We start from the raw sequence: 24,277 nt of genomic DNA on the forward strand, positions 1-24,277 counted from the left end.
GTTCCCCCTCAGCTTGAAATTGCCCATCTTAGGAAAAAGACAACTACCATTAACTTTGTGTCTACCTCTCATTATTTTTATGAACAACCTTTTCCTGGGTCCTGGTGATCATCACTGTCTGTGTCTCCCATAACTCCCCATCTGCCCCCCCAATCATACACATCGAGTCACCCTCCAAACACACACTCAGCCATCACCTTAACTGGTCTTGCCATTTAAGTACAGTGGCAACAAGAACAGGGCAGCAGCTAGGAATCCCCAAAGCTTGTCCACCATCTATAAGGTACAAGTCAGGAATGTGATGGAATACTTTCCGTCTGACTGGATGACTGCAACTCTGAAAACATTTAGGAAACTTGACACTGTCCAGGACAAAGCTGCTCACTTGATTGGCACCACATCCACCACCTTCAACATTCATTCTACCAGTGAGGGACACTTGCAGCATGTGTACCACTCTCAATTATAAGCGGAGGCAATGGCCTAGTGGTATTATTGCTAGACTATTAATCCATAAATTCAGCTAATGTTCTGGAGTCCTTTGTTTGAACCCTACCATGGCAGATGGTGTAATTTGAATTCAATAAAAGAATCTGGAATTACCACCATAAAACCATTGTTGATTTTTGCAAAAATTCATTTGGTTTTTGGGATGGGAATCTGTCATCCTCACCTGGTCTGGTTTATATGTAACTCCAGACCCAGAGCAATGTGGTTGGCTTTTAACTGCCCTCAGGGCAATTAGGGATGTGCAATCAATGCTGGCCTAGCCTGAGGCACCCACATGCCATGAATGAATTTAAAAATATCAGCTTGGCCAACCTCCTCGCTAGGTGGGCCTTATTACTATTTTTCACTTAGTTGGGAGGAATATGCAAACTTTAGAAAGGCAAGGTTTGAAGGTTTGCCATGAATGTGAACCTGTATTTCAGGGGGTGGGAAGTGGTTGGAGGCTGGGGAAAAACAATTCCAATCCATTAAATTGATAATTTACATGAATAATTATTAAAAATGGCCAGCATAGCAAAACTTCTGGCCAGCACAATAAACTTGCTGTCTGGTTAAGAAGCAAAAATATGGAGTGGCCAGATCTCAAATCCTGGTCACCAGGCAAGGGAGGAGGAGAGACCTACCCAACTATGATCCTACCAATACCATCTCACTCCCTACCCATACCTTGTCTCTATATCACAAACAGGTAAAAACAATGACTGCAGATGCTGGAAACCAGATTCTGGATTAGTGATGCTGGAAGAGCACAGCAGTTCAGGCAGCATCTGAGGAGCAGTAAAATCGACGTTTCGGGCAAAAGCTCTTCATCAGGAATAAAGCTCTGTACTGTTTGTTCTGTTTGGGTCCGAACTCTGTTGGTTTAAAGGTGGACTGTAGTCCGTGTGGGAATAGTTGTTACGGAGGCAGGCACCGAGGAAGCAAATGTGGCTGTGGTAGGGAGTTTGTTTCAGGACATGGTTGAAGAGCTTCAGGGCAGAGGAAATGACCTGGGAGTTGCAGTGGGAGAGGGACTCCCTGAGATCCTTGTAGAGAGATGAGGAAAATTTCTTCAAGGCAGGCTTCCTTGCAAGAGGATTTGCAGTAGGGTTAAAATCAACTAGGTAAAAACAATGACTGCAGATGCTGGAAACCAGATTCTGGATTAGTGGTGCTGGAAGAGCACAGCAGTTCAGGCAGCATCCGAGGAGCAGTAAAATCGATGTTTACCGAAACGGCGATTTTACTGCTCCTCGGATGCTGATTGAACTGCTGTGCTCTTCCAGCACCACTAATCCAGAATCTATATCACAAACACCCCAGGACCAACTCTACTCCCCCTCACACATGACCTGACTCTTGCTCTCCATGCCCCTTCTCCTGAATTTCACTGTCCTCCTCTTTGAAAGCCTCCCTGCCACCATTCCACATAACCACCCCACCACAGCATAGCAACAATTCACAAACCTTCTGATAGCACCTTCTAAACCTGAAACCTTTATCATTGAAAGGACAAGAGCATCAGATACATGGGAACATCATCTCTGCAAATTTCCTTCCAAACTTTCACTAACCTGACTTGAGACTACTTCACTGTTCTGTCACTGTTTAGATTACTTACAGTGTGGAAACAGGCCCTTCACACCGACCTGCCGAAGCACAACCCACCCAGACCCATTCCCCAACATTTACCCCTTCACCTAACACTACGGGCAATTTAACATGGCCAATTCACCTAAACTGCACATTTTTGGATTGTGGGAGGAAACGGAGCACCCGGAGGAAACCCACGCAGACACGGGGAGAATGTGCAAACTCCGCACAGAGAGTCGCCTGAGGCAGGAATTGTACCCAGGTCTCTGGCACTGTGAGGCAGCAGTGCTAACCACTGTGCCACCATGCCACCCAATTGCAGGAAATCAATCTACACCAGATGAACTGAAGCAGTTCCAGAAGGCTTCTCATGGGCAGTTAAGGATGGGCAATAAATGCTCGGTAGTCAGATCCTCTGAAATTACAAACAAACAAATACCAAGGAGTTAGACCCTTCGGCAAAGGAGGAGAGGATTTGGAGAAAATCATGTTTCCTCTTCCTGTTTTACAGAAAGAATGCACTGTACTACACCAGAGAATACAGAGAAAATAGACACCGCAGACAGATCCTGACCATCATCCAAGGAACAACTACTCAGCTGTGGAAAGACATCCAATTCCTTCACAGCATTGCTCAACACAGAGAAGGTTGAGCAGTGAAACTATCATCTGGAAATCGGTCAGATCAGAGGAGCTCTGACATATCACCAGATCTGAAACTGGTCAGTGATGTGGAGCCTTTAATCAGAACCAGCCTTTCTGATTCTTCAGCTGTGGGCGATCGATCAGAGTGAGGCTAGGAAGAAGAGGAAGTGGCCCCAATCATTCACTGAGCCTCTTGAACCACTGACTCATTTCGACAAGGTGGAAACTGTTCATGTGTGAGGTGTGTAAGGAGGATTCCACAGGCTCACACGATCTAGCACAAAAGCTGCGTCACTAAACAGGAGGAAATGTGAGGTGTGTGACCAGGGTTTCATGCAGTCATCTATGCTCACAAAACACCTAAATATCCATAGTAGGGAGAAGCCATTCACTTGTGGAGTGTGCAATAAATCATTCTCTCAGTCATCACACCTTCACAATCACCGATATGTTCGTACAGGGGGGAAACCATTTAAATGTGAAGTTTGTGATAAAGCTTTTGCAACATCTATGACCCTCCTGATTCATCAACGCACTCACACAGGGGAGAAACCCTTCAGCTGTCAGGTTTGTGATAAATCTTTCTTTCACTCTTCTGTACTGCAGATACATCAGAGGATCCACACACGGGAGAAACCTTACAGGTGTGACATATGTGACCAAGCCTTCACACAGTCGTTGACTCCTGTGAATCACCGGCGCATTCACACTGGGGAGAAACCATTCAAGTGCAAGTCGTGTGAAAAATCATTCTCACAGTCATCACACCTCCGCTTGCATTTACGCATTCACACTGGGGAGAAACCATTCAAGTGCAAGTCGTGTGAAAAATCATTCTCACAGTCATCACACCTCCGCTTGCATTTACGCATTCACACTGGGGAGAAACCATTCACATGTGAAGTTTGTGACAAATAATTCTTACAATCAACGCACCTCCACATTCATATAGTGGAGAAACCGTTCATGTGCAAAGTGTGTGACAAATCATTCTCCAACTCATCAACTCTCCGTATACACTGTCGCACTCACACGGGAGAAACCATTCACATGTGAAGTGTGTGACAAATCATTCTCAGACTCATCGACCCTTCGTGTGCATCGATGTGTTCATATAGGGGCCAAACCATTTATGTGTGTCGTGTGCAAGAAATCATTCTCACAGTCGTCAAACCTTAGGAGACACCAACGTTTACATACAGGGGAGAAACCATTCAGACGTGAGATTTCTAATTAGGCTTTTACTGACTCCGATGCTTTTGTGAGACACCAGAGGATTCATGAAGGGAGAAGTCCTTTGAATGAGAGGTATATGACAAAGCCTTCACATGATTATTGAGCCTGGAAGTCCTTCACTGGAGTGTTGGTCCATACTGGAGATAAAGTCTTCAGGTGTGATATTTTCATAAAACTTTTTGGACAACATTGAACCTCCTGATATAGCAGATGATTCCCACCATGAAGAACGAGATGTGAGAAATGTGACAAAATTTTCTTGCATTTAACAAACCTCTGCGCACACCAACACATTCACCCAGGGGAGAAACTAGTCAACTGTGAAGTGTGAGACAAAGCCCAGATAGATTTAAACAGCCGTCTGCAGTACCAGGGGAGAGGCCCATCCATCGTGTATGAGGTTTGCAATAAAACTTCTGTGACAGCTTCTTCCTGTGTAGACACCTGTTTTCTGTGTGTGGTATGTTTAAACAGAAGCGGAGGGTGACCAGGTGTGCGTCGGGGACTCAGGGTATCCAAAAGTATTTTAGAGGCAATGATGTACTTATTGAAGTTTCTGATCTGCTATCACACATATCCCACACTGATATTCACAGTTTGAAAGCATCTCATGATGAAGAATGCTAATCCCACACTAGAAATTTCTATCAAACGTTGACCAGGCCAACTGAGACATAGCTGCAATAAGTGAGGTTTTATTCAGATGGGATAAATTTAAATCCTCGCCTGATCTGATGCTCAAAGTCACCTCCATTTCCCCGGTCAGTTTCCCAAGTTTCTGGAAACTCATGTTGCTCCAGAAATATTTGGATTGACTGTGAGAGACGTCAATCAGAGAGCCCACCCACTCTGCACATTGTCTCCTCTTCCAGAGCTGGTTCACTTCCTATAGGGACTGAAATCCAAGTGAGGAGATGGTGAGTGAAGGAGCAGCTTTTATACAAATTGTATCCCATAATATCCACACCAATCTTCAGGCAGTCTGACTATCCTGTGGGCAGTCAGGGGTGGAAATGTCCCTTATGCTGTGTGAGAAGATCCAGCTGAGAGAGCTGTTTACTCGGTGCTTTGTGCTGAACTGTTTGACTGGAGCTGTGTGTGTTGGAAATTGAGAGTGTTTGTTGGAAGCACGTCCCTTTGATTTACAGGATGAGTTTTGTTGATTACTGAATTCATCTCCTATACTTGGAGACACATTGATAGCAGTGCCATTTAATGTCTCCTTTCGAGATTTTTTCCCCCTGAAACTTTGGCCTTTCGCAAAAGCCTGGACTTGGATTTGATCTTTTTGCCCAGTGCTGTGGCTGATGGCTGAATTTGGAAGGTGCACTCTGAATGAGTGCATTGTATCTGATTTCCTAGGATAAACCAGAACCCTTCTATCAGCTACACTGAAGCAATTTCTCTTCTGCAAACAAGGCAAAACATTTCAACATATCCACTGAATTACTATTTCTGCTGAGTGCATTTTTGCATTCAAGAAATACTTTCAGGGTAAAACTTAACCACGACAGCATGTCTTGAGCAACCATCAACTGAGAGCTTATTTCACACTCCACCCACCTTCTCAATGCTTGAGAAAATGGGGTGTGTGTGTGGGAGATGCTGGGCAGAGGGAAGAAAGTAACCTCAATGGCTGCTTCTGGTCACTATCCAGTGCCTTTGCTAAACATACTGTGTGTGTCACAGTTGAGTGAGGAAAAAGAAATGACTTGAAAAGAAAAGATTTGCTGGGAGTCGACCTGGGCTGAAGGGTTTCAGTTATCAGATTAGATTAGATTAGATTAGATTACTTACAGTGTGGAAACAGGCCCTTCGGCCCAACAAGTCCACACCGCCCCGCCGAAGCACAACCCACCCAAACCCCCTACATTTATCCCTTACCTAACACTACGGGCAATTTAGCATGGCCAATACACCTGACCTGCACATCTTTGGACTGTGGGAGGAAACCGGAGCACCTGGAGGAAACCCACGCAGACACGGGGAGAACGTGCAAACTCCACACAGTCAGTCGCCTGAGGCGGGAATTGAACCCGGGTCTCTGGCGCTGTGAGGCAGCAGTGCTAACCACTGTGCCACCGTGCCGCCCATCAGGAGAGGCTGGATCAGCTGGGTCTTTTTTCCCTGGAGTATAAGAGACTGAGGGGTCAACTTAGAGATGTCGATAAAATCATGAGAGGCACAGATAAGTTCATTAGGCAACAGCTTTCTCCCATGGTAGGGAAGTCTCATACTACAGGGCAAGGTGAGAGAGGAGAGATAGAAAAAAGTCCAGAGGGGCAGGTTTTTCGCATGGAATGTGGTGAGTGGTGGGGGCGAGTACAATTTTGATATTTAAGAAATACTTAGACAGGTACATGGATGGGATAGGTATGGAGGGATTTGGACCAGTGCAGGCAAATGGGACTAGATTAATTGTGAAAACTGGACAGCATGGGCAAGTTGGGCCAAAGGGCTTGTTTCCGTACTGTAAACCTCTATGACTTGTATCTGACCTCCTTTACACCACGGAATAGCAGACTCGATCACTTTGGAACTGAGGAGATGGTGGTGAGATGGTCACTGGGCTCATAATCCAGAGGCCCAGAAGAATGGTTTCATGACATGGATTGAAACCCACCACCGAATGATAGACCAGGACATAGAAAAGATGTGCAGGAACAGCAAAGTTACAGTGATCATGGAGTATTTCAATGTGCAGGAGCACTGGGAAAATCAGGTTGGTAGTGGATTGCAAGTAAAGGAATTTGTGGAATGTCTACAAGATGGCTTTTTGGAGTAGCTTGTCTTGGAGCCCACGAGCGAACAAGCAATATTGGATTTAGTGTTATCCAATGAGGCAGACTTGATAAGGGAGTTTAAAGTGAAGGAACCCTGAAGAAGCAGTGATCATAACCTGACTGAATTTATTCTGCAATTTGAGAGGGAGGAGATAGAATCAGAAGTATTACAGCTGAACAAAGGCATCGAAAGAGACTGAGGGAGGAGCTGGGTAGGATTGACTGGGAGAGTAACCTAGCAGGAAAGGCAATGGAACAGCAAAGGCAGGAGTTTCTGGGAAATGCAGGAGACACAGCAGAAATTCATCCCGAGGAAAAAGAAGCATGGTTCAGGGAGGATGAGGAAACTATGGGTGACTAGGGAAGTCAGGGATAGCGTAAAAGCAAAAGAGGAAGCATATAATGTGGCAAAGGGCAGTGGGAAACCAGAGGATTAGGAAGCTTACAAAGACCAACAGAAGGGCAACAAAAAAGAAATAAGGATGGAGAAGATTAAACATGAGGGTAAGCTAGCCAGTAATATAAAGGAAGACTGTTAGAGTTTCTTTAGCTATATAAAGAGCAAAACAGAGGCAAAAGTAGACATTGGACCACTGGAAACTGACGCTGGAGTGATAATAATGGGGAACAAGGAAGTGGCTAAGGAACTGAATTATTATTTTGCATCAGTCTTCACAGTTAAAGACACGAGTAATGTCCCAAACATTCAAGAGAGTGAGAGGGCATAGCTTAGTATGGTGGTCACTACCAAGGAGAATGTGCTAAAACATCTGAATGGCCTGAAGGTGGATAAATCACCTGCACCAGGTGGACTATACCCCAGAGTTCTAAGGGAGCGAGCTGAAGAGATAGTGGAGGCTTTAGTGGTGTTCTTTCTGGAATTGCTAGAATCAGAGAGGGTCCCAGAAGACTGGAAATTCACTAATGTGACACCCCTGTTTAAAAAAGGAGAGCAGCAAAAGAGGGAAAATTACAAACTGATGAGCTTAACTTCAGTTGTGGGTAAGATCCTAATCTGATTAGATTAGATTAGATTACTTACAGTGTGGAAACAGGCCCCCTTCGGCCCAACAAGCCCACCCACTCAGACCCATTCCCCTACATTTACCCCCGCCCCTAACACTACAGGCAATTTAGCATGGCCAATTCACTGTGGGAGGAAACCGGAGCACCTGGAGGAAACCCACGCAGACATGGGGAGAATGTGCAAACTCCACACAGTCAGTCGCCTGAGGTGGGAGTTGAACCCGGGTCTCTGGCGCTGTGAGGCAGTACTGCTAACCACTGTGTCACCGTGCCACCCACAATCTATTGCAAAGGATGGGATGTCTAAATACTTGGAAGTGTCTGGTAAAATAGGACAAAGTCAGCATGGTTCATTAAGGGTGGGTCTTAACTGGCAAATCTGCTAGAACTCTTTGAGGAAGTAATAAGCAAATTAGACCACAGAGAGCCAATGGATGTTATCTGCATGGACTTCAAGAAGGTCTTTGACAAGGTGCCGCTACTGAATAATGTAAGGACCCATGATGTTCGAGGCAAGGTGCTAGCGTGGATAGAAGCTTGGCTGTTTGGAAAAAAGCAGGGAGTAGGGATGAAAGGATCCTTCTGAGGATGGCAGCCGGTAACAAGTGGTGTTCCGCAAGGCTTAGTATTGGGACCACAACATTTCACTTTATACATTAAAGATTGAGATAAAGGGACTGAAGGCATTCTGGCAGATGATACAAAGACAGGTAGAGGGACAGGTAGCATGAGGAGGCAGGGAGGCTGCAGAAGGATTTGGACAGGTTAGGAGAGTGGGCAAAGAAGGGGCAGATGGAGTACAATATGGGAAAATGTGAGATCATGCACTTTGGTAGGAAGAATAGAGGTATGGACTATTTTCTAAACAGGGAGAAAATTCAGAAGTCTGAGGTGCAAAGAGACTTGGGAGTTTTCGTCCAGGATTCTGTCAACGTAAACTGCAGGTTGAGTCATTAGTTAGGAAAGCAAACACAGTGATGGCATTTGTTTTGAGAGGACTTGAATATAAAAGCAGGAATGTACTTCTGAGGCTTTGTAAGGCTCTGGTGAGATCACACTTGGAGTATTGTGTTCAGTTTTGGGCCCCATATCTCAGGAAGGATGTACTGGTATTGGAACGTGTTCAAAGGATGGTCATGAGAGTGGTCCCAGGAATGAAAAGTTTAGCAGACAAGGAACATTTAGGGACTCTGGGTCTACAGTCAGTGGAGTTTAGAAAGATGATTGGGGGGGGGGTGGGATCCAGTTGAAACTTACAAAATACTTAATGGCCTGGACAAAGTATATGTTGGGAAGATGTTTCCATTGGATTAGAGAGACTCGGACCCGAGGGCAGAATCTTGGAGTAAAGGGAAGATCTTTTAGAATGGAGATAAAGAGAAATGTCTTCAGCCAGAGAGTGGTGAATCACTGGAATTCATTGCCATAAGAAGACTGTGGAGGCCAGGTACTGACATAGATAGGTTCTTGACTATCAGGGGGGTTAAATGTTATAAAGAGAAAGTGGAAGACTGCGGTTGAGAAACTTACCAGTCATGACTGATTGGCAGAGCAGACTCAATGGGCTGACTGGCCTAATTTCTGCTCGTATGTCTTAATGGCCTTATTTAAAAAGCATCTGGAAGGGTACATGAATAGGAAGGGTTTATAGGGATATGGGCCAAGTGCTGGCAAATGGGACTGGAATACTTTTGGAGATCTGGTCGGCATGGATGAGTTGGACTGAAGGATCTGTTTCTGTACTTTATGATACTGTATACATCAGCAGCAACAGCAGAATTCAGTTAAACCATATTTTGTAATCTCCTGACCCAGCGTATTCTCCACTCGATTTTAACATCACATTTGCTGGTGCAGCACGAAGCATATCTAAAAGTGAGGTTTCAACCTGACGAAACTACAACACAGGTATACTTGCATGCCATAAAGCATAAGCAGCGAGCAGAAGATAGGGCAAATTGATTTTCAACCAACAGACAAGATCTAACATTGAAGGAGACTCTACAAATATCCCTACACTTTATGATGGAGAGCCCAGTAAATGTGTTCAAAGGACTAGGCTGAAACATCTCCATCCGCCTACAGTTTGAAGTGCTCTTCCATCTCAGACACCTACAGAAGTCCCAGAATCAAGATGCCAGTCAAGTCGATTCACTCACATGATAGCAAGAAACAGCAGAAGGTACTGGAGACTGGAAAAGAAATCAGCCCTTACAACGTTCTGACTTACGCTCCAGAACTAGCTGTGCCGCTAGCTAAACTGTTCCAATACAGTTATTACATTGGCATCGTTCCTGCAGTGTCGAAAATTGCCTAGCTATATAAATTGCCTGTGTATGAAAAACAGCACAATTCCAACCTGGCCAAATATTTCCGCATCAATCTACTCTCAATCATCAGTGAAGTGGTGAAAGGGTAATCTATATTACGGTCAATAATTTGTTCACTAATGCTCAGCTTGGACTCTGCCATCTCCTAAACTCATTACATCCTTGGTCCAAACCTAGACAGAAGAGCTGAATTCCAGAGGTGAGATGGGAGAGTGACTGCCTTTGACATCAAGACAGCATTTGACCAGGTGTTTTATTAAGATTTCTGAGCAAAAATAGAGTCATTGGGATAAAGTAAAACAACGAACTGTGGATGCTGGAAGCAAAAACGGAAACTGGTGAGAAATTTAGCAAGACTGGCAGCATCTCTGGAGAAATCATAGTTGATGTTTTGAGTCTAGTGAATCTTCAAAACAGTTCTGAAGAAGGATCACTGGATTCAAAATGCTGACTGCTTTCTCTCCACAGATGCTGCCAGACCCACTGTAGTTCTCCAGCAATTTCTGCAGGAATCCTTGAGAATCGAGGGGAAAGCCCTTGGCTGATTGATGTTCCCCCAGCATGTTGGAAGTTAGTTGTTGAAGAGCAATGATCTCAGTTCCAAGACATCTCTGTAGCAGTTCCTCAGGAAGTGTCCTTGGGGCCCACCAACTTCAGCTGCTTTAGTGACTTTACCAATATTATAAGGTCTGAATTGGGGATGTTTTATGATGATTACACAATATTCTGTGTCGTTTGTGACTTCTCAAATGCTAAAGCTATCCTGTCTGGATATCATTCAGACTTGGGCTGATAAATGATAAGTAACATTTGATACCAGATAAGTGCTTCTGGAAAACAGTGCACCATCTCCCCATTATTGAGAGATTTTCAATGGCTTTTCAATTGCTGAGTCCCGACTGTCACATGTCAGGGGTTACCATTGACCGCAAACTGAATTGGACCAGTCATACAAATAGTGTGGCTTGAAGAGCAGGTCAGGGTCTGGGAAGTTTGAGGTAAATAACTTACCTCCTGACTCCCCAGTCCCTGTTCACCAAGTACAACGTATAAATCAGCAAGGTGATTGAATACTACAATCACCCTGTTTCTTTGGCCTGGATGGTGAAGGTCCAGCAAAGCTTGAGAAGCTACCTAACAATAGATATTCAAAATACAGCTTACCACAAACTTCTCAAAGGCAATCAGGGATAAGCATCAAATATTGGTCTCACTAGATGCATCTAAATCTAGAGATGTATAAATCACTGAATATATTTAAGAAAGAAATGTTTAGATTTCTAGAAGGAAAAGGTGTCAAGGATATTGGTGGAAAGCAAATACATGCTGTTGATACAGAGTGTTAGAAATGATAATTGGTGAACAAACTCAATGAGCCAAATGGCCTACTCCTGCTACCAATTTCTGTGTTTCTGAAAAGAAGAAGAAAATTGAGGAGTCAGATCTGTCAGTAAAGGAGGAGAAAGTATTCGACAAAATCATGTTTTCTTTTCCTGTTTTACAGAAGGATTGTGCCGTACTACACCAGAGAATACAGAGAGGACAGACACAGATAGATCCCGACCATCACCAAAGGAACAACTGCACAACTGTGGGAAGACATCCTATTCCTTCACAGCATTGCTCAAGACAGAACAGGTTGGGCAGTGAAACCGTCATCTGGAAATTGGTCAGGTCAGGGAGCTTTGACATATCATCAGATCTGAAACTGGTCAGTGGTGTGCCGCCTTCCATCAGAACCAACCTTTCTGAAGGTTTGACCGTGGGTGATGGGTCAGGGTGAGATTGGGAAGAAGCGTGGTGATAGCTTCAATCCTTCACTGAGCTTCACGAATCACTGACTCATTCCTATAGGGGAGAGGCAGTTCAAGAGGAGTACTCACAACTTGTGAAATCTTGTGACACATCAGAGAAAGGAATCCAGTGTGAGATGTCCAAAATTAATGATTCACTGATGCATTCACACTGTGGAGAAGCCATTTGCATGTGATGTCTTTGACAAAACATTCTCATAGACATCAATACCTCCGTGCAAATCAATGCATTTACACGATGGAGAAGCCATTCAGATGTGAGATCTGTGACAAGTCATTCTCTCAGTCGTCACACTTCCTTGTGCACCAACGTAGCCACACAGGGGAGAAACCATTTATGTGCGAGGTATGTGAGAAATCATTCTCACAGTCATCAAGCCTCCAAGTGCACCAACGCATTCACACAGGGGACAAAACATTCTTGTGCAAGCTGTGTGACAAATCATTCTTGCAATCATCACATCTCCTCATACATCAACATATTCATACAGGAGAGAAACCATTTATGTGTGAGTTGTGTGGCAAATCATTCTCACAGTCATCGAGCCTTCGCATACACCAACGTATTCACACTGGGGAGAAACCATTCACATGTGAGGTGTGTGACAAATCATTCTCACAGTCATCACACTTCCACATACATCAACGTATTCACACAGGGGAGAAGCCATTCACGTGTACAATGTGCAACAAATCATTCTCCAACTCATCAAAACTCCTGCTCCATCAGAGGATTCACACGGGTGAGAAACCATTCAGATGTGAGATGTGCGACCAGTCATTTTCGTCATCATCAGCACTCCGGGTACACCAACGAGTTCACACAGGGGAGAAACCGTTCACCTGTGAGTTGTGTGACAAATCATTCTCACAGTTATCCACCCTCCGCAAGCACCAACACATTCATAAGGGGGGCAAAGCATTCACATGCAGTGTGTGCAACAAATCATTCTTGAGATCATCAAACCTTCTACTCCATCAGAGGACTCACACAGAGAAGAAACCGTTCACTTGTGAGGTATGTGACAAATCATTCTCGGAGTCATCAAACCTCTTGCGGCATCAGAGGATTCACACAGGGGAGAAACCATTCAGATGTGAAGTTTGTGCCAAATCATTCTCTCAGTTGTCAATCCTCCATATACATCAACGTATCCACACAGGGGAGAAACCATTCACGTGTGAGGTGTGCAACAAATCATTCTCGAGATCATCAACCCTCCGTACACACCAACACATTCACACAGGGGAGAGACCATTCAGGTGTAATATGTGTAACAAATCATTCTCAAGATCATCGAGACTCCTGCTTCATCAGAGGATCCACACAGCAGAGTGACCCTTTAACACTGAGGTTTGTGATGAGCATTTCTTGATATCTTTGGCTATCTGGAATACACTCGGTTCACATGGAGGAAACTCTTCAGGTATTTGTAACAAGGCTTTTGTATAGTCAGTGTATTCCCTGCACCATCAACACACATAGAGGAGAGAAATCTCCATTGGTGCGAGTTCTGTAATGAAGCTTTCACATAATTCTTGGACCTTGTGGAACATCAGTGAACCCACAGAGGAATGACCAGCCCATACTTTTGGCTAACTTTTCATCAGCGTGTGAACTGTACACAGTCTCACTCAGCAGTCCCAAGGGGCTGAGAGCTGCATGGGATTGGTGGGGCTGGGTGGGTGGGTGGGGGGGGGGTGCGGAAAGGTAGCTGGGAATGCAATAGGTAGGTGAAGGCAGGTTGAAAGGGATAGATCAATGGGACTGGGACACAGAACAAGAAGCAGCTTTCACTCCCATTAAACAACTAGTGATGACATCACCAGTGCTGAGGGATTATGATGTAACAATGGAGTGACCCTGCAGTGTGATGTCAGTGAAACAGGACTTGGAGTAACCCCCATGCAGTGAGGACAACCCGTTGTGTTTGTATCCAGAGTATTAACACAAACTGAACAACACTACACAGATTAAGAGAGACCATTCATTGTTTTACTTGCAAGCATTTCAGCTAGGACCTGTTTGCGTGAGAATGACTGATAGTCAAATCTGACCTCAAGCTATTTCAATGTATGTTTCGTAAACTATTTCTGTCTGCTCCAAAACATTTGCAAATGATGTTACTTAATTTGCAGAGATATTGCTTGGGATTATATACTTGAACACCTTCAAGGTTAAAAGTGCAATTGAAGTGTAACAACTTGACTATGAAATATAAGATTTGTCTGGACAATGTTGCAAAACAACTTGCAAATGACATTTCAGGAATCTTTTTCCTTTTGTTATGGGAAGGGGATGTTTTGATAAATTACTTTTTACACTGCACCTAACCATATTTATGTGATTTCTGATGTAATATGTAATAAAGATTTAAGAGCAGTAGCCATTTTACATATGTTTAAAATTTAAGTTGCTCCGAATATTAACAACATGAGTTTCCAGAAGCTTAGGAAACTGAACAGTGAAATGGTGATGACTTTGAGAAGCAGATTACATGGAGATTTAAACTTGTCATTGTACCATCTGAATGAAGCCTCATATTTCAGCTGCTACCTCAGTTCTCCTGGTAAACATTTGACAGAAAGTTCTAGTATGAAAATAGCATTCTTCATCCTCAGAGGATTTCAAACTTACAACATCAGCGTGGGATGTGTCTGATAGATTGGAAGAGGAAAACCCACAGCATCCAAGGGAGTGCTGTTGTGCAGTAGTGGGACCGACAGACATAGGAGAGAGAAGCACAAGGTGAATGGGGCAATTTTCACCAAGCTCTCCATCTCTCTTGGTCAAATTATTTCTTAACGAAAGAATTTGCTAGCTTTTATTAAAAGAGATCAATTGAGGCAAAGAGTCTTGATTGATTTAATAACATGGAGAATGTGAGGACTGTAGATGCTGGAAATCAGAGTCGAATCTGTTAGAAACAAAATTCAATAAAATTTAGACGAGACCACCAAAACTGGAAACAAGACAATTTATTCTACGATCTTGCAAGAAAGGACTTCAATTTGCAGAGAGCAAATGAAGTGAAGAAAATTCAAATTTCTACAACAGTTTCAACCTTTGAGTTGCGTGAGGTCACCTCTTCCGATCCCTACATTACGCAATCTTTCTTACCATTTCGCCTCTGCCCATCTACGCTCCACGCCCATTGCCCCCTTCTTTCCAAGTTGGCAATTTTCCCTCTTGCATGTGCTGTCATAAGGCTAAACTCTTATCTCGATGTTCCCTTTGTAACTTCTTTCATTGTCCACAGGTACATTCCATTCTTGTACATACATCTTAACAATGTATCTTTTATTGCCTCGTTTATATGTTTCAGTAATCTTAGCTTTTTGCGGAAACTGTTGTTTTTAAATATTATGTTAAAAGGAATTATTTTCTTTAATAATTCTACATTAAAGTTATTTCCTAATACTTGCTTAGACCCTTTTTCTTATGCGTAAAACAACACTTTCCCATTTCTTACAAAAAGTGTGGTGCAGGAAAAGCACAGCAGGTTAGGCAGCATCAGAGGAGTAGGAGAGTCGACGTTTCGATCAGCTGTTCATCAGGAATGAGGGTTGACCCAAGGGGGCTGAGAGATAAATTGGACAGGTGGGGGGTGGGGCTGGGTGCGAGGAAGCTTGGAAGGCAATAGGTAGATGAAGGTGGGGGGGGGTCAAGGTGATAGGTCAAAGGGGAGGGTGGAGTGGATAGATGGGAAGGAAGATGAACAGTTAGGACAGTTTGAGATAGAGGTGGTGAGTTAGGAGGTCAAACTCTTGCCAATCGATGCCTGGAGGAAGAATGCCTCACCTTCTACCCTGGAACACTCCAACCACACGGGATCAATGTGGATTTCACCATTTTCCTTCCCCTCCCCCCACCTTATTCCAGATCCAACCTACCAACCCTGCACTGCCTTCTTGAACTGTCCTACCTGTCCATCTGCCTTTTCACCTATCCGCTCCACCCTCCTCTCTGACCTATCATCTTCACCCCCACCTTCATCTACCTATCGCATTCCCAGCTTCCTTCCCCACAGCCCCATCCCCCATCCAATTCATCTCTCAGCCCCCTTGGCCAACCCCTCATTCGTGATGAAGGGCTTATGCTCGAAATGTTGAATCTCCTGCTCCTCGGATGCTGCCTGACTGACTATGCTTTTCCAATACCACACTTTTCGATTTAATAACACTGTTGTGTAAGGTGGTGCTTCTGAAAGAGTTCATGTTGCAGCCTGCATCAAGCTCCACCCAATCCTGATATCATACAGTCTTGGGTGTGGAGAAGTGGAGTTTAGCTTGAGATCCTAATGGAGACAACTTGTCATCATTATTTCATAGAACATAGAACATTCCAGCGCAGTACAGGCCCTTCGGCCCTTGATGTTGCACCGACCTGTAAAATCAATCTGAAGCCCATCTACCTTCACAATTCCATTTTTGTACATATAACTATCTAATGATCATTTAAATGTCCTTAAAGATGGCGAGTCTACTACTGTTACAGGTAGTGCATTCCATGTCTCTACTACTCTCTGCATAAAGAAACTACCTCTGACATCTGTCCTATGTCTATCACCCCTCAATTTAAAGCTATGTCCCCTCGTGCTAGCCACCATCATCCGAGGAAAACTTTCCAGATAAACTGACTTATCATGACTTATTTAATAGCCAATATGACTTGCTAAGTTATAAATTACACCTTGCTCAGACAAGTGCCTCTTCTGCTTAAGATGGGACCCCCAGTAAGCAGAATAGAAATGCAGCATTGCTTCAATGCAGAATTTAAAGTGTTAAAGGAAGATAAATAATGGAACAAAGTCACAAAGTTTAAAAGACCAAGATATTAAAAACAACATGTGGATGCTGGAAGCCTGAAACATAAACAAAAATTGTTAGAGAAATTCAGCAGGTCTGGCAGCATCTGTGAAGAGAAAGCAGAGTCAACATTTCAAATCCTGCGACCCTTCTTCAGAACTCAGAGACAAAATTTCTAAGCCAGTTGCTATTAAAAAGGAAGAAGAGGTGGTGTGCATCCTAGAAAGTATTAAGGTAGATAAGTCTCCGAGTCCTGATGGGATCTATCTCAGAATATTGATGAAGGCAAGAGAACAAATTGCTGGAGCATTGACAGACATCTTTGTATCCTCTTTGGCCACCGGTGAGGTCGCAGAGAACTGGAGAATAGCCAATGTTGTCCATTGTTTAAGAAGGGTAGCAGGGATAATCCAGGAAATTACAGGCCTGTGACCCTCACCTTGGTGGTAAGGAAATCATTGTAAAAGATTCTCAGGGACAAGATCTATACACTTTTAGAAGCAAATGGATTTATTAGCGATACTGAGCATGGTTTTGTGCAGGGGGAGGTCTTGCATCACTAACTTGATTGAGTTTTTGAGGAGGTGATGAAACTGATTGATGAGGGAAAAGCAGTTGATGTCGTTTACATGGACTTCAGTAAAACCTTTGACAAGGTACTTCATGGCAAACTGGTCCAAAAGTTGAAGTCATATGGTATCAGGGTGAGCTGGCAAGGTGGATAGAGAACTGACTTAGTCATAGGAGACAGAGGGTAGTGGTGGAAGGATGCTTTTAGGAATGGAGGGTTGTGATAGTGGTGTTCCACAGAGATCAGTGCTGGGACCTCTGCTGTTCATGGTTGACATAAATTAGATTAGATTACTTACAGTGTGGAAACAGGCCCTTCAGCCCAACAAGTCCACACCGCTCCGCCGAAGCTCAACCCACCCATACCCCTAACCTAACACTACGGGCAATTTAGCATGGCCAATTCACCTGACCTGCACATCTTTGGACTGTGGGAGGAAACCGGAGCACCTGGAGGAAACCCACGCAGACACGGGGAGAACGTGCAAACTCCACACAGTCAGTCGCCTGAGGCGGGAATTGAACCCAGGTCTCTGGCGCTGTGAGGCAGCAGTGCTAACCACTGTGCCACCGTGCTGCCCATAAATGATGTGGAGGAAAACGTGACTAGTCTAATTAGTATTTTTGTGGACAATACAAAGATTGATGGAGTTGCGGATAGTGAGGAGGATTGTAGAGGATACAGCAGGATATAGATCAGTTGGAGGTTGGTCAGAAGAATGGCAGATGGAGTTTAATCTGGACAAATGTGAGGTGGTGCGTTTTGCAAGGTCAAGTACAGGTGGAAATTATACAGTGAATGGCAGAACCCTTTGGAGTATTGACATGCAGAGGGATCTGGGTGTGCAGGTCCACAGGTCATTGAAGGTGGCAGCGCAGATAGATAAAGCAGTAAAAAAAAAGGTCTATGCCATGCTTGTCTTCATTGGAAGGGGCACAGGTATAAGGATTGGCAAGCTATGCTGCAGCTTTATAGAACTTCAGTTAGACCACACTTGGAATATTGTGTATAGTTCTGGTCACTGCACTATCAGAAGGATGTGGATTCTTTGGAGAGGGTACAGAAAAGGTTTACCAGGATGTTGCTTGGTAGGATAGACTGGGTTTGTTTTCACTAGAATACAGGAGGTTGGGGGGTGACCTTGCAGAAGTTTACAATATTGTGAATGGCATGGATACAGTGAAAAGTATGAAGTGTTTTCCTAGGGTGGAGGGGTCAATTAGTAGGAGACACAGGTTCTATGGGTGTGTCTGTGTGGTGGGGGGAGTTTAAAACACATGTGCGAGGCACATTTTTCACACAAAGGATGGTGAATGCTTTGAACACGCTGCCAGAGGAGATAGTGGAAGCAGACACGTTTATAGCAGCATTCAAGAACCATCTGGATGAATACATGAATAGGAAGGGAACAGAGGGATACGGGATCCTGTAAGTGAAGACGATTTTAGCATGGAAAGGCAAAATGTGTCAGCCAGGTGTGGAGGGCTGAAGGGCCTGTTCCTGTGCTGTATTGTTCTTTGTTCTAGAAAATAACAGCATTTATCTACTGCATGATTAAAAGCTTCATATCCAAATATTCAAACATTGCAGAATTTAAGATAATCATAAGATAAATGTCTTAAAAGAAAATGATAGGAGAAGTAAGTACTGCTTTAAAGATTTTATACCAGTACGATCCAAAATATCACAGGATTGGATATATTATAGAAAACAATAAGACGCAAAAATTCTTCTAATTAATGTATTAAATCCTGAATTGAAGATATACATTTCTAATTGTATTCAACAGGACCCATAGTGGATGATGTTATAAATCATCAAAACATACAGACACAGATACATTTGAAGAAGTTTTACAAGTTTTCACAATTATTTGAATCTGAGAAGAAACAAAATTCTTACAAGTACAAGATTGACCCAAAGAGTTCAGCATCCAAGAAATCCATACATAATTTTGATGATGTCTGCAGATAAGTGGATAACTGATTATGGTGCTTTGAAACTAGAATTCATAACAGATCAGATTATTGTTGAAATTATTGATGAATCTTTGTCACATTTATTCTAGTAAAAAGAATATTTCAGTTTGGAGAAAGTCATTTGCATCAACCAGGCATATACAGACAAATCTTGAGAGGAGAAGATCTACCTTATTGCAAAAGAGCAACAGAATCTATCCGCTTTATAAAGTATGAACATTCTAAAACACACACAAAAAGCCAAACCAATTAGGAGACCTCAGATTTAAGACTCAGTGTCAGCATTGTGTACCAAGAAGAATCTTAGGCACAAGAAATCCTCAGCCATGACTAAAGAAAGGCCACTTTTACAGGAAGATGCAGATGTTAGCACACAGTTTCAGAGCAACAAAAAGGCAAATTGCTTTCTCATACAATGTTGATGTGATAGAACCACCATCGCTGGAAAATCACCTGAGGCATTTCAAAAGGAAACTGTAATTCAAACAACTCAGTTTGAACAACTATTTATGTCAATGGACATTTCATTAATTTTGGCGTGGCACAGGGACGAGTGTCACTACCTTGTCAGATCAGATGAGACTGCCTATTCCAGGTGGAATAAATCACAGCATTAAAAATTTTCAACAAGTAACAGTGTGACACAAACAGCCTGAGAGCTGAAAATGCATACCACACAATTCACAATCAACGCTTACATTTGAGGCTGCATACAAGTTCACAGCTGAGTTTCCTTGAAGTAGCAGAACTAGTTGAATCAGTTTCCAGCTCCTAACTTGTTGACCAGCCAGTCAATGGGCGAAAGGTAGATTTAATTTTGCTTCTGAGACTTGTGGAAGAAGCCAAAAAAAAAAACAAGAAATCCATGGATATACCCATAATGGCACAAATATAACATTTCACATGGCCAAGAAGAACCAGTGTCCAGCAAGCCACAGAGTTTCAAGCAAATTTTATAAGAAAAAGAGAGAAAGAAGGTGTTTCCATTGTTCTAAATGAAATTAAACCTTCACTAAATGTCTAGCGAGTTGGCCAAGAACACATACTTTGAGCACTGGCAGTATTTCAAAATTATGGACAACATCTTAGTGTTTGATTAAAGACAAATTATTCCAGTTTCTTGAAAAGAGATTGGGATCATTGCAATATTGTCCGATGTATAGCCAGGACCCAGTAAGTAGTCTGGCATTCAGAAATCTCCTGAGAGATTGAAGATCTCACAAACCATTGTAAAATCCATGACTACACAGGATTGCATAAATTTTCAATTCGTATCATCACTGAAGAAGATTCAGATGACCAAAACCAACAACGTTTTCAAGAAGATGCAGATGAGAAGAAACTGAATTTGCATTGCAACCCACTTGAGCTGATGGTTGAATCTTTAACTGAAGTTATTCAGACAGCAAAGGATTGTGGTGAAAAAAATCAGTGCAGCAGATTTGACTTTAATGTCAGGTGATGAGATGACCCAAATTCAAGAGGAAGATCTTAATCCTCCATCTTCAGAGGAGAACTGTCAGTTTCATTGAAGTAACACTAAATAAGCTGTAAACCTGGAATAACACGATTGAGGATGTGAAAATATCTAATTCACCAGAAAATCACCCACAGAGTCATAGAGATGTACAGCATGGAAACAGACCCTTCGGTCCAACCCGTCCGTGCCGACCAGATATCCCAACCCAACCAGCACATATCCCTCCAAATCCTTCCTATTCATATACCCATCCAAACGCCTCTTAAATGTTGCAATTGTACCAGCCTCTGCCACTTCCTCTGGCAGCTCATTCCATACACGTACCACCCTCTGCGTGAAAAAGTTGCCCCTTAGGTCTCTTATATCTTTCCCCTCTCACCCTAAACCTATGCCCTCTAGTTCTGGCTCCCCGACCCCAGGGAAAAGACTTTGCCGATTTACCCTATCCATGCCCCTGATAATTTTGTAAACCTCTATAAGGTCACCCCTCAGCCTCCAACGCTCCAGGGCCAATGAAAATGTCCAACTTACACAATCTGTTAAATTAAAGCACTTAAATACTTCATCAGATTGAGAGTTAAGATTTTCTTACACAAAATGAAGGTAAGGTGCATATGACTCAACCCTAACCAAATATCACAGATTCAGGATTGGTCAAGAAGAAATGAAAGGGGGGATCTAACATGGCGCCAATCTAGGAGGATCACGTTGTAGAGCTCTGCACTGCAGCATAAGCGGGATGGACTTTTAACCTGCCCAACCCGGACCATCGCGATACCCTGGGGCACTGGAAAGGTCTTGTAGAAAATCAACCTACCTGAGTTTTTGCTGTCCAGGGATGCTGAAGAAGGGAGGAGGAGTGTCGAAGGTCAGACTTGCGATCCAGTCCACAGGATCCTTGGACTCGATTACTTACCAAGTAAAGGAGCTCGTGAAATCTTGTGAGACGCTGGGTAAGCAGCTAGATGAGAAGCTGGCTCCAATTTCTATCATGCTGCAGAAGCATGAACAGCAGCTGGGAGACCTGGAAAAAAGGATGGATGAGCTTGAGCACAGAGTCACAGAAGCGAAAGCTGATCCCAGTTTCTCCAAGGACAGGATCCAAGCCCTAGAGACGCAGGTCCATAATTTGCGTGACCAAGTTGATGACCTCGAGAACAGGGGCAGGAGTAAAAATATTCGGTCTGTTGGAGAGTAAGGAAGGTGAGTGGCTGGCGGAATTTATTGAGGACCGGTTGCTGAAATTCCTTATCTTGGAGGCTGGAATGAGAGGCTTGAAATCAAAAGGGCTCACCGGATCATGGCGCGGAGGTCAGGTCTGGCTCAACATCCTCGTCCTCTCTTGGTGCGGTTTCATCATTATAGAGATAAGGATAGAATGGTGGAAGCTTCCAGAATCCAGGGGAAGGATCCGAAGGTCCTAATTTACAAGGGCTCTAAGATCATGTTCTTCCAGGACTTCTCAGCGGTGGTGATCCAGAAAGAAAATTTTATGAGAGTGTCAAGAGAAGACTGACGGAGCTTGGGATCCAGTACTCTCTGAGGTATCCGGTGGTGCTTCATCTCACTTTAGGTGGACCCGTACATCTCTTTGATACCTCGGAGAAGGCATGAGACTTTGTGGACAAATTAACTTAATCTGGACAATTTAGTATGTACAAATAGTCGTGTTGTTTGGGTATGTCTTTGTTTTTTTTCTTTAAAAAACAGAGGAAGTCTGGTTGGGGCTTTCTTTTCCTTTTTTTATTGGTAATATTAGATTAGATTAGATTAGATTAGATTACAGTGTGGAAACAGGCCCTTCGGCCCAACAAGTCCACACCGACCCGCCGAAGCGAAACCCACCCATACCCCTACATTTACCCCTTATCTAACACTACGGGCAATTTATTATGGCCAATTCACCTGACCCTGCACATCTTTGGACTGTGGGAGGAAACCGGAGCACCCGGAGGAAACCCACGCAGACACGGGGAGAACGTGCAAACTCCACACAGTCAGTCGCCTGAGGCGGGAATTGAACCCGGGTCTCTGGCGCTGTGAGGCAGCAGTGCTAACCACTGTGCCACCGTGCCGCCCACTAATAATCTGGTTTAAGCTTTCATGTTTGGCGGGGGTTGAGATGTGTGCTTTCAATTTCTCAGTTAAGTTATACCAAAGGATGGGTGGGATATTTAGCCTTTTTTTTCAAAATCTCTTTATTCACATGGCTATTCCATGGTGTACTTTCTTTCTTTTCTGCTTGTGTTTGCAGTGCGGCTCCAGCTAGGAGGAGGGAAAATGGTTGGGATGGCTAGGTGCCGACTTACGGACAGTTTTTACCCAGTTTGGGTATTTAAATGCCCAGGCTTCAGTCTTGGCAGCAGGAATGGGAAATTGGATTTTGGGATGGGTAATTGCCCCCTTTGGCAGGGGGTGGGTACCCCTATTCAGCCCTGTTTGCACTTTATATGTTAGCTTGCTTTTTGGTTCTTGTTGTATGTAATCTTTGATAGCTTTGTAGGTTTGTTAACTGTAGTAGTTTTAGTTTATGTGGTTTTTATGTTTGATGGATCTTGCGACAATAAGGCTCGGCGATTTGTGGTTTGAGTTCCTCCTCTCTGGAATTTAAATATTATTGCAGAAAGTTATGGCTAATGACTTGATTAAATGCTGTACCTGGAACATCAAGGGAGTCACTCACCAATTAAGAAGAAGAAGAGTCTGGGAAAGGAAAAGGTGGATATTGCTTTATTACAGGAGACACTTGGATGAAAGGGGGCATTTGAAACTACAGCAGAATGGCTTTGATTACGTTTACTTTTAATCTTTTTATACCAGAAGGAGGGGAGTGGCTATATTGGTTAGGAGAAATCTCCCATTTATGTTACTAGAGTGTGTTAAAGACATACATAGGAGGTTTGTAATTCTCTGATAAACGGGGAAGAATATGTTGTTTTAAATGTTTATTGCCTTTCGGCCCATCCCCTCAAATTTCTGGTAGATACATTCTCTAAATTGATCAGTCCTGAGTCCCAGCATATCGTTATAGGGGGAGATTTTAACTGTCTCATGAGTCGCACAGTAGACAGGTTGCCCAAAGGCCCCCGATACGCTCTGTACAAACTAAACAATTAGTGGATCTGAGTTAGGGTTGGTGTACGTCTGGAGGTGTCTCCATCCTACAGGCAGGGATTTTACATTTTTTTCATTCATACAGATGTCACACCAGGATTGATTTTTTTTTTCCGATCCCCATGGCAATCCTGGATTTGGTGGCATCTTGTGCGATTGGTAATATTACCATCTCCAATCGTGCTCCAGTGTATCTGTTGGTTAAGATTAAGGATGTTACAGTGGGTCCGAGGCACTGGCAAATGGATCCCTTTATCCTGAAGGATAATAAGTTTTTGGAGTTTTTTTTAGGGAATTTTGGGTGTTCCTAGACATTAACTCAAGCTCAGTTAGTAGCCCATCCATCCTTTGGGAAACTGCCAAAGCCGATGCCATGGGGTTAGTTATTTCCTACTCTGCCAGTAGGAA

At 43.5% G+C, this 24,277-nt stretch overlaps 1 protein-coding gene and 1 pseudogene across 1 annotated transcript; both read left to right on the top strand.

The window, feature by feature from the left end:
• Positions 1 to 3,079: 3,079 nt before the first annotated feature.
• Positions 3,080 to 4,705, top strand: LOC148141035 (uncharacterized; annotated as a pseudogene).
• A 153-nt stretch (positions 4,706 to 4,858) lies between these two features.
• On the top strand, positions 4,859 to 13,559 carry LOC122541647 (uncharacterized). The gene is made up of 2 exons (XM_087978744.1): positions 4,859 to 4,880; positions 11,607 to 13,559. Exon 2 carries the CDS (start codon positions 12,092 to 12,094, stop codon positions 13,253 to 13,255), a length of 1,164 nt encoding a protein of 387 aa, XP_087834870.1. The 5' UTR covers positions 4,859 to 4,880; positions 11,607 to 12,091; the 3' UTR covers positions 13,256 to 13,559.
• The last annotated feature ends 10,718 nt before the right edge of the window (positions 13,560 to 24,277 follow it).

The sequence above is a fragment of the Chiloscyllium plagiosum genome, unplaced genomic scaffold (genome assembly GCF_037043375.1).
Source record: "Chiloscyllium plagiosum isolate Xiang-an unplaced genomic scaffold, Cpla_swu_hap1 HiC_scaffold_35, whole genome shotgun sequence".
Lineage (NCBI taxonomy): Eukaryota > Metazoa > Chordata > Chondrichthyes > Orectolobiformes > Hemiscylliidae > Chiloscyllium > Chiloscyllium plagiosum.

Bases quoted from the DNA above. Each gene is read 5' to 3' on its own strand.
- LOC122541647 (XM_087978744.1), top strand. From the start codon at position 12,092: ATGTCTTTGACAAAACATTCTCATAGACATCAATACCTCCGTGCAAAT.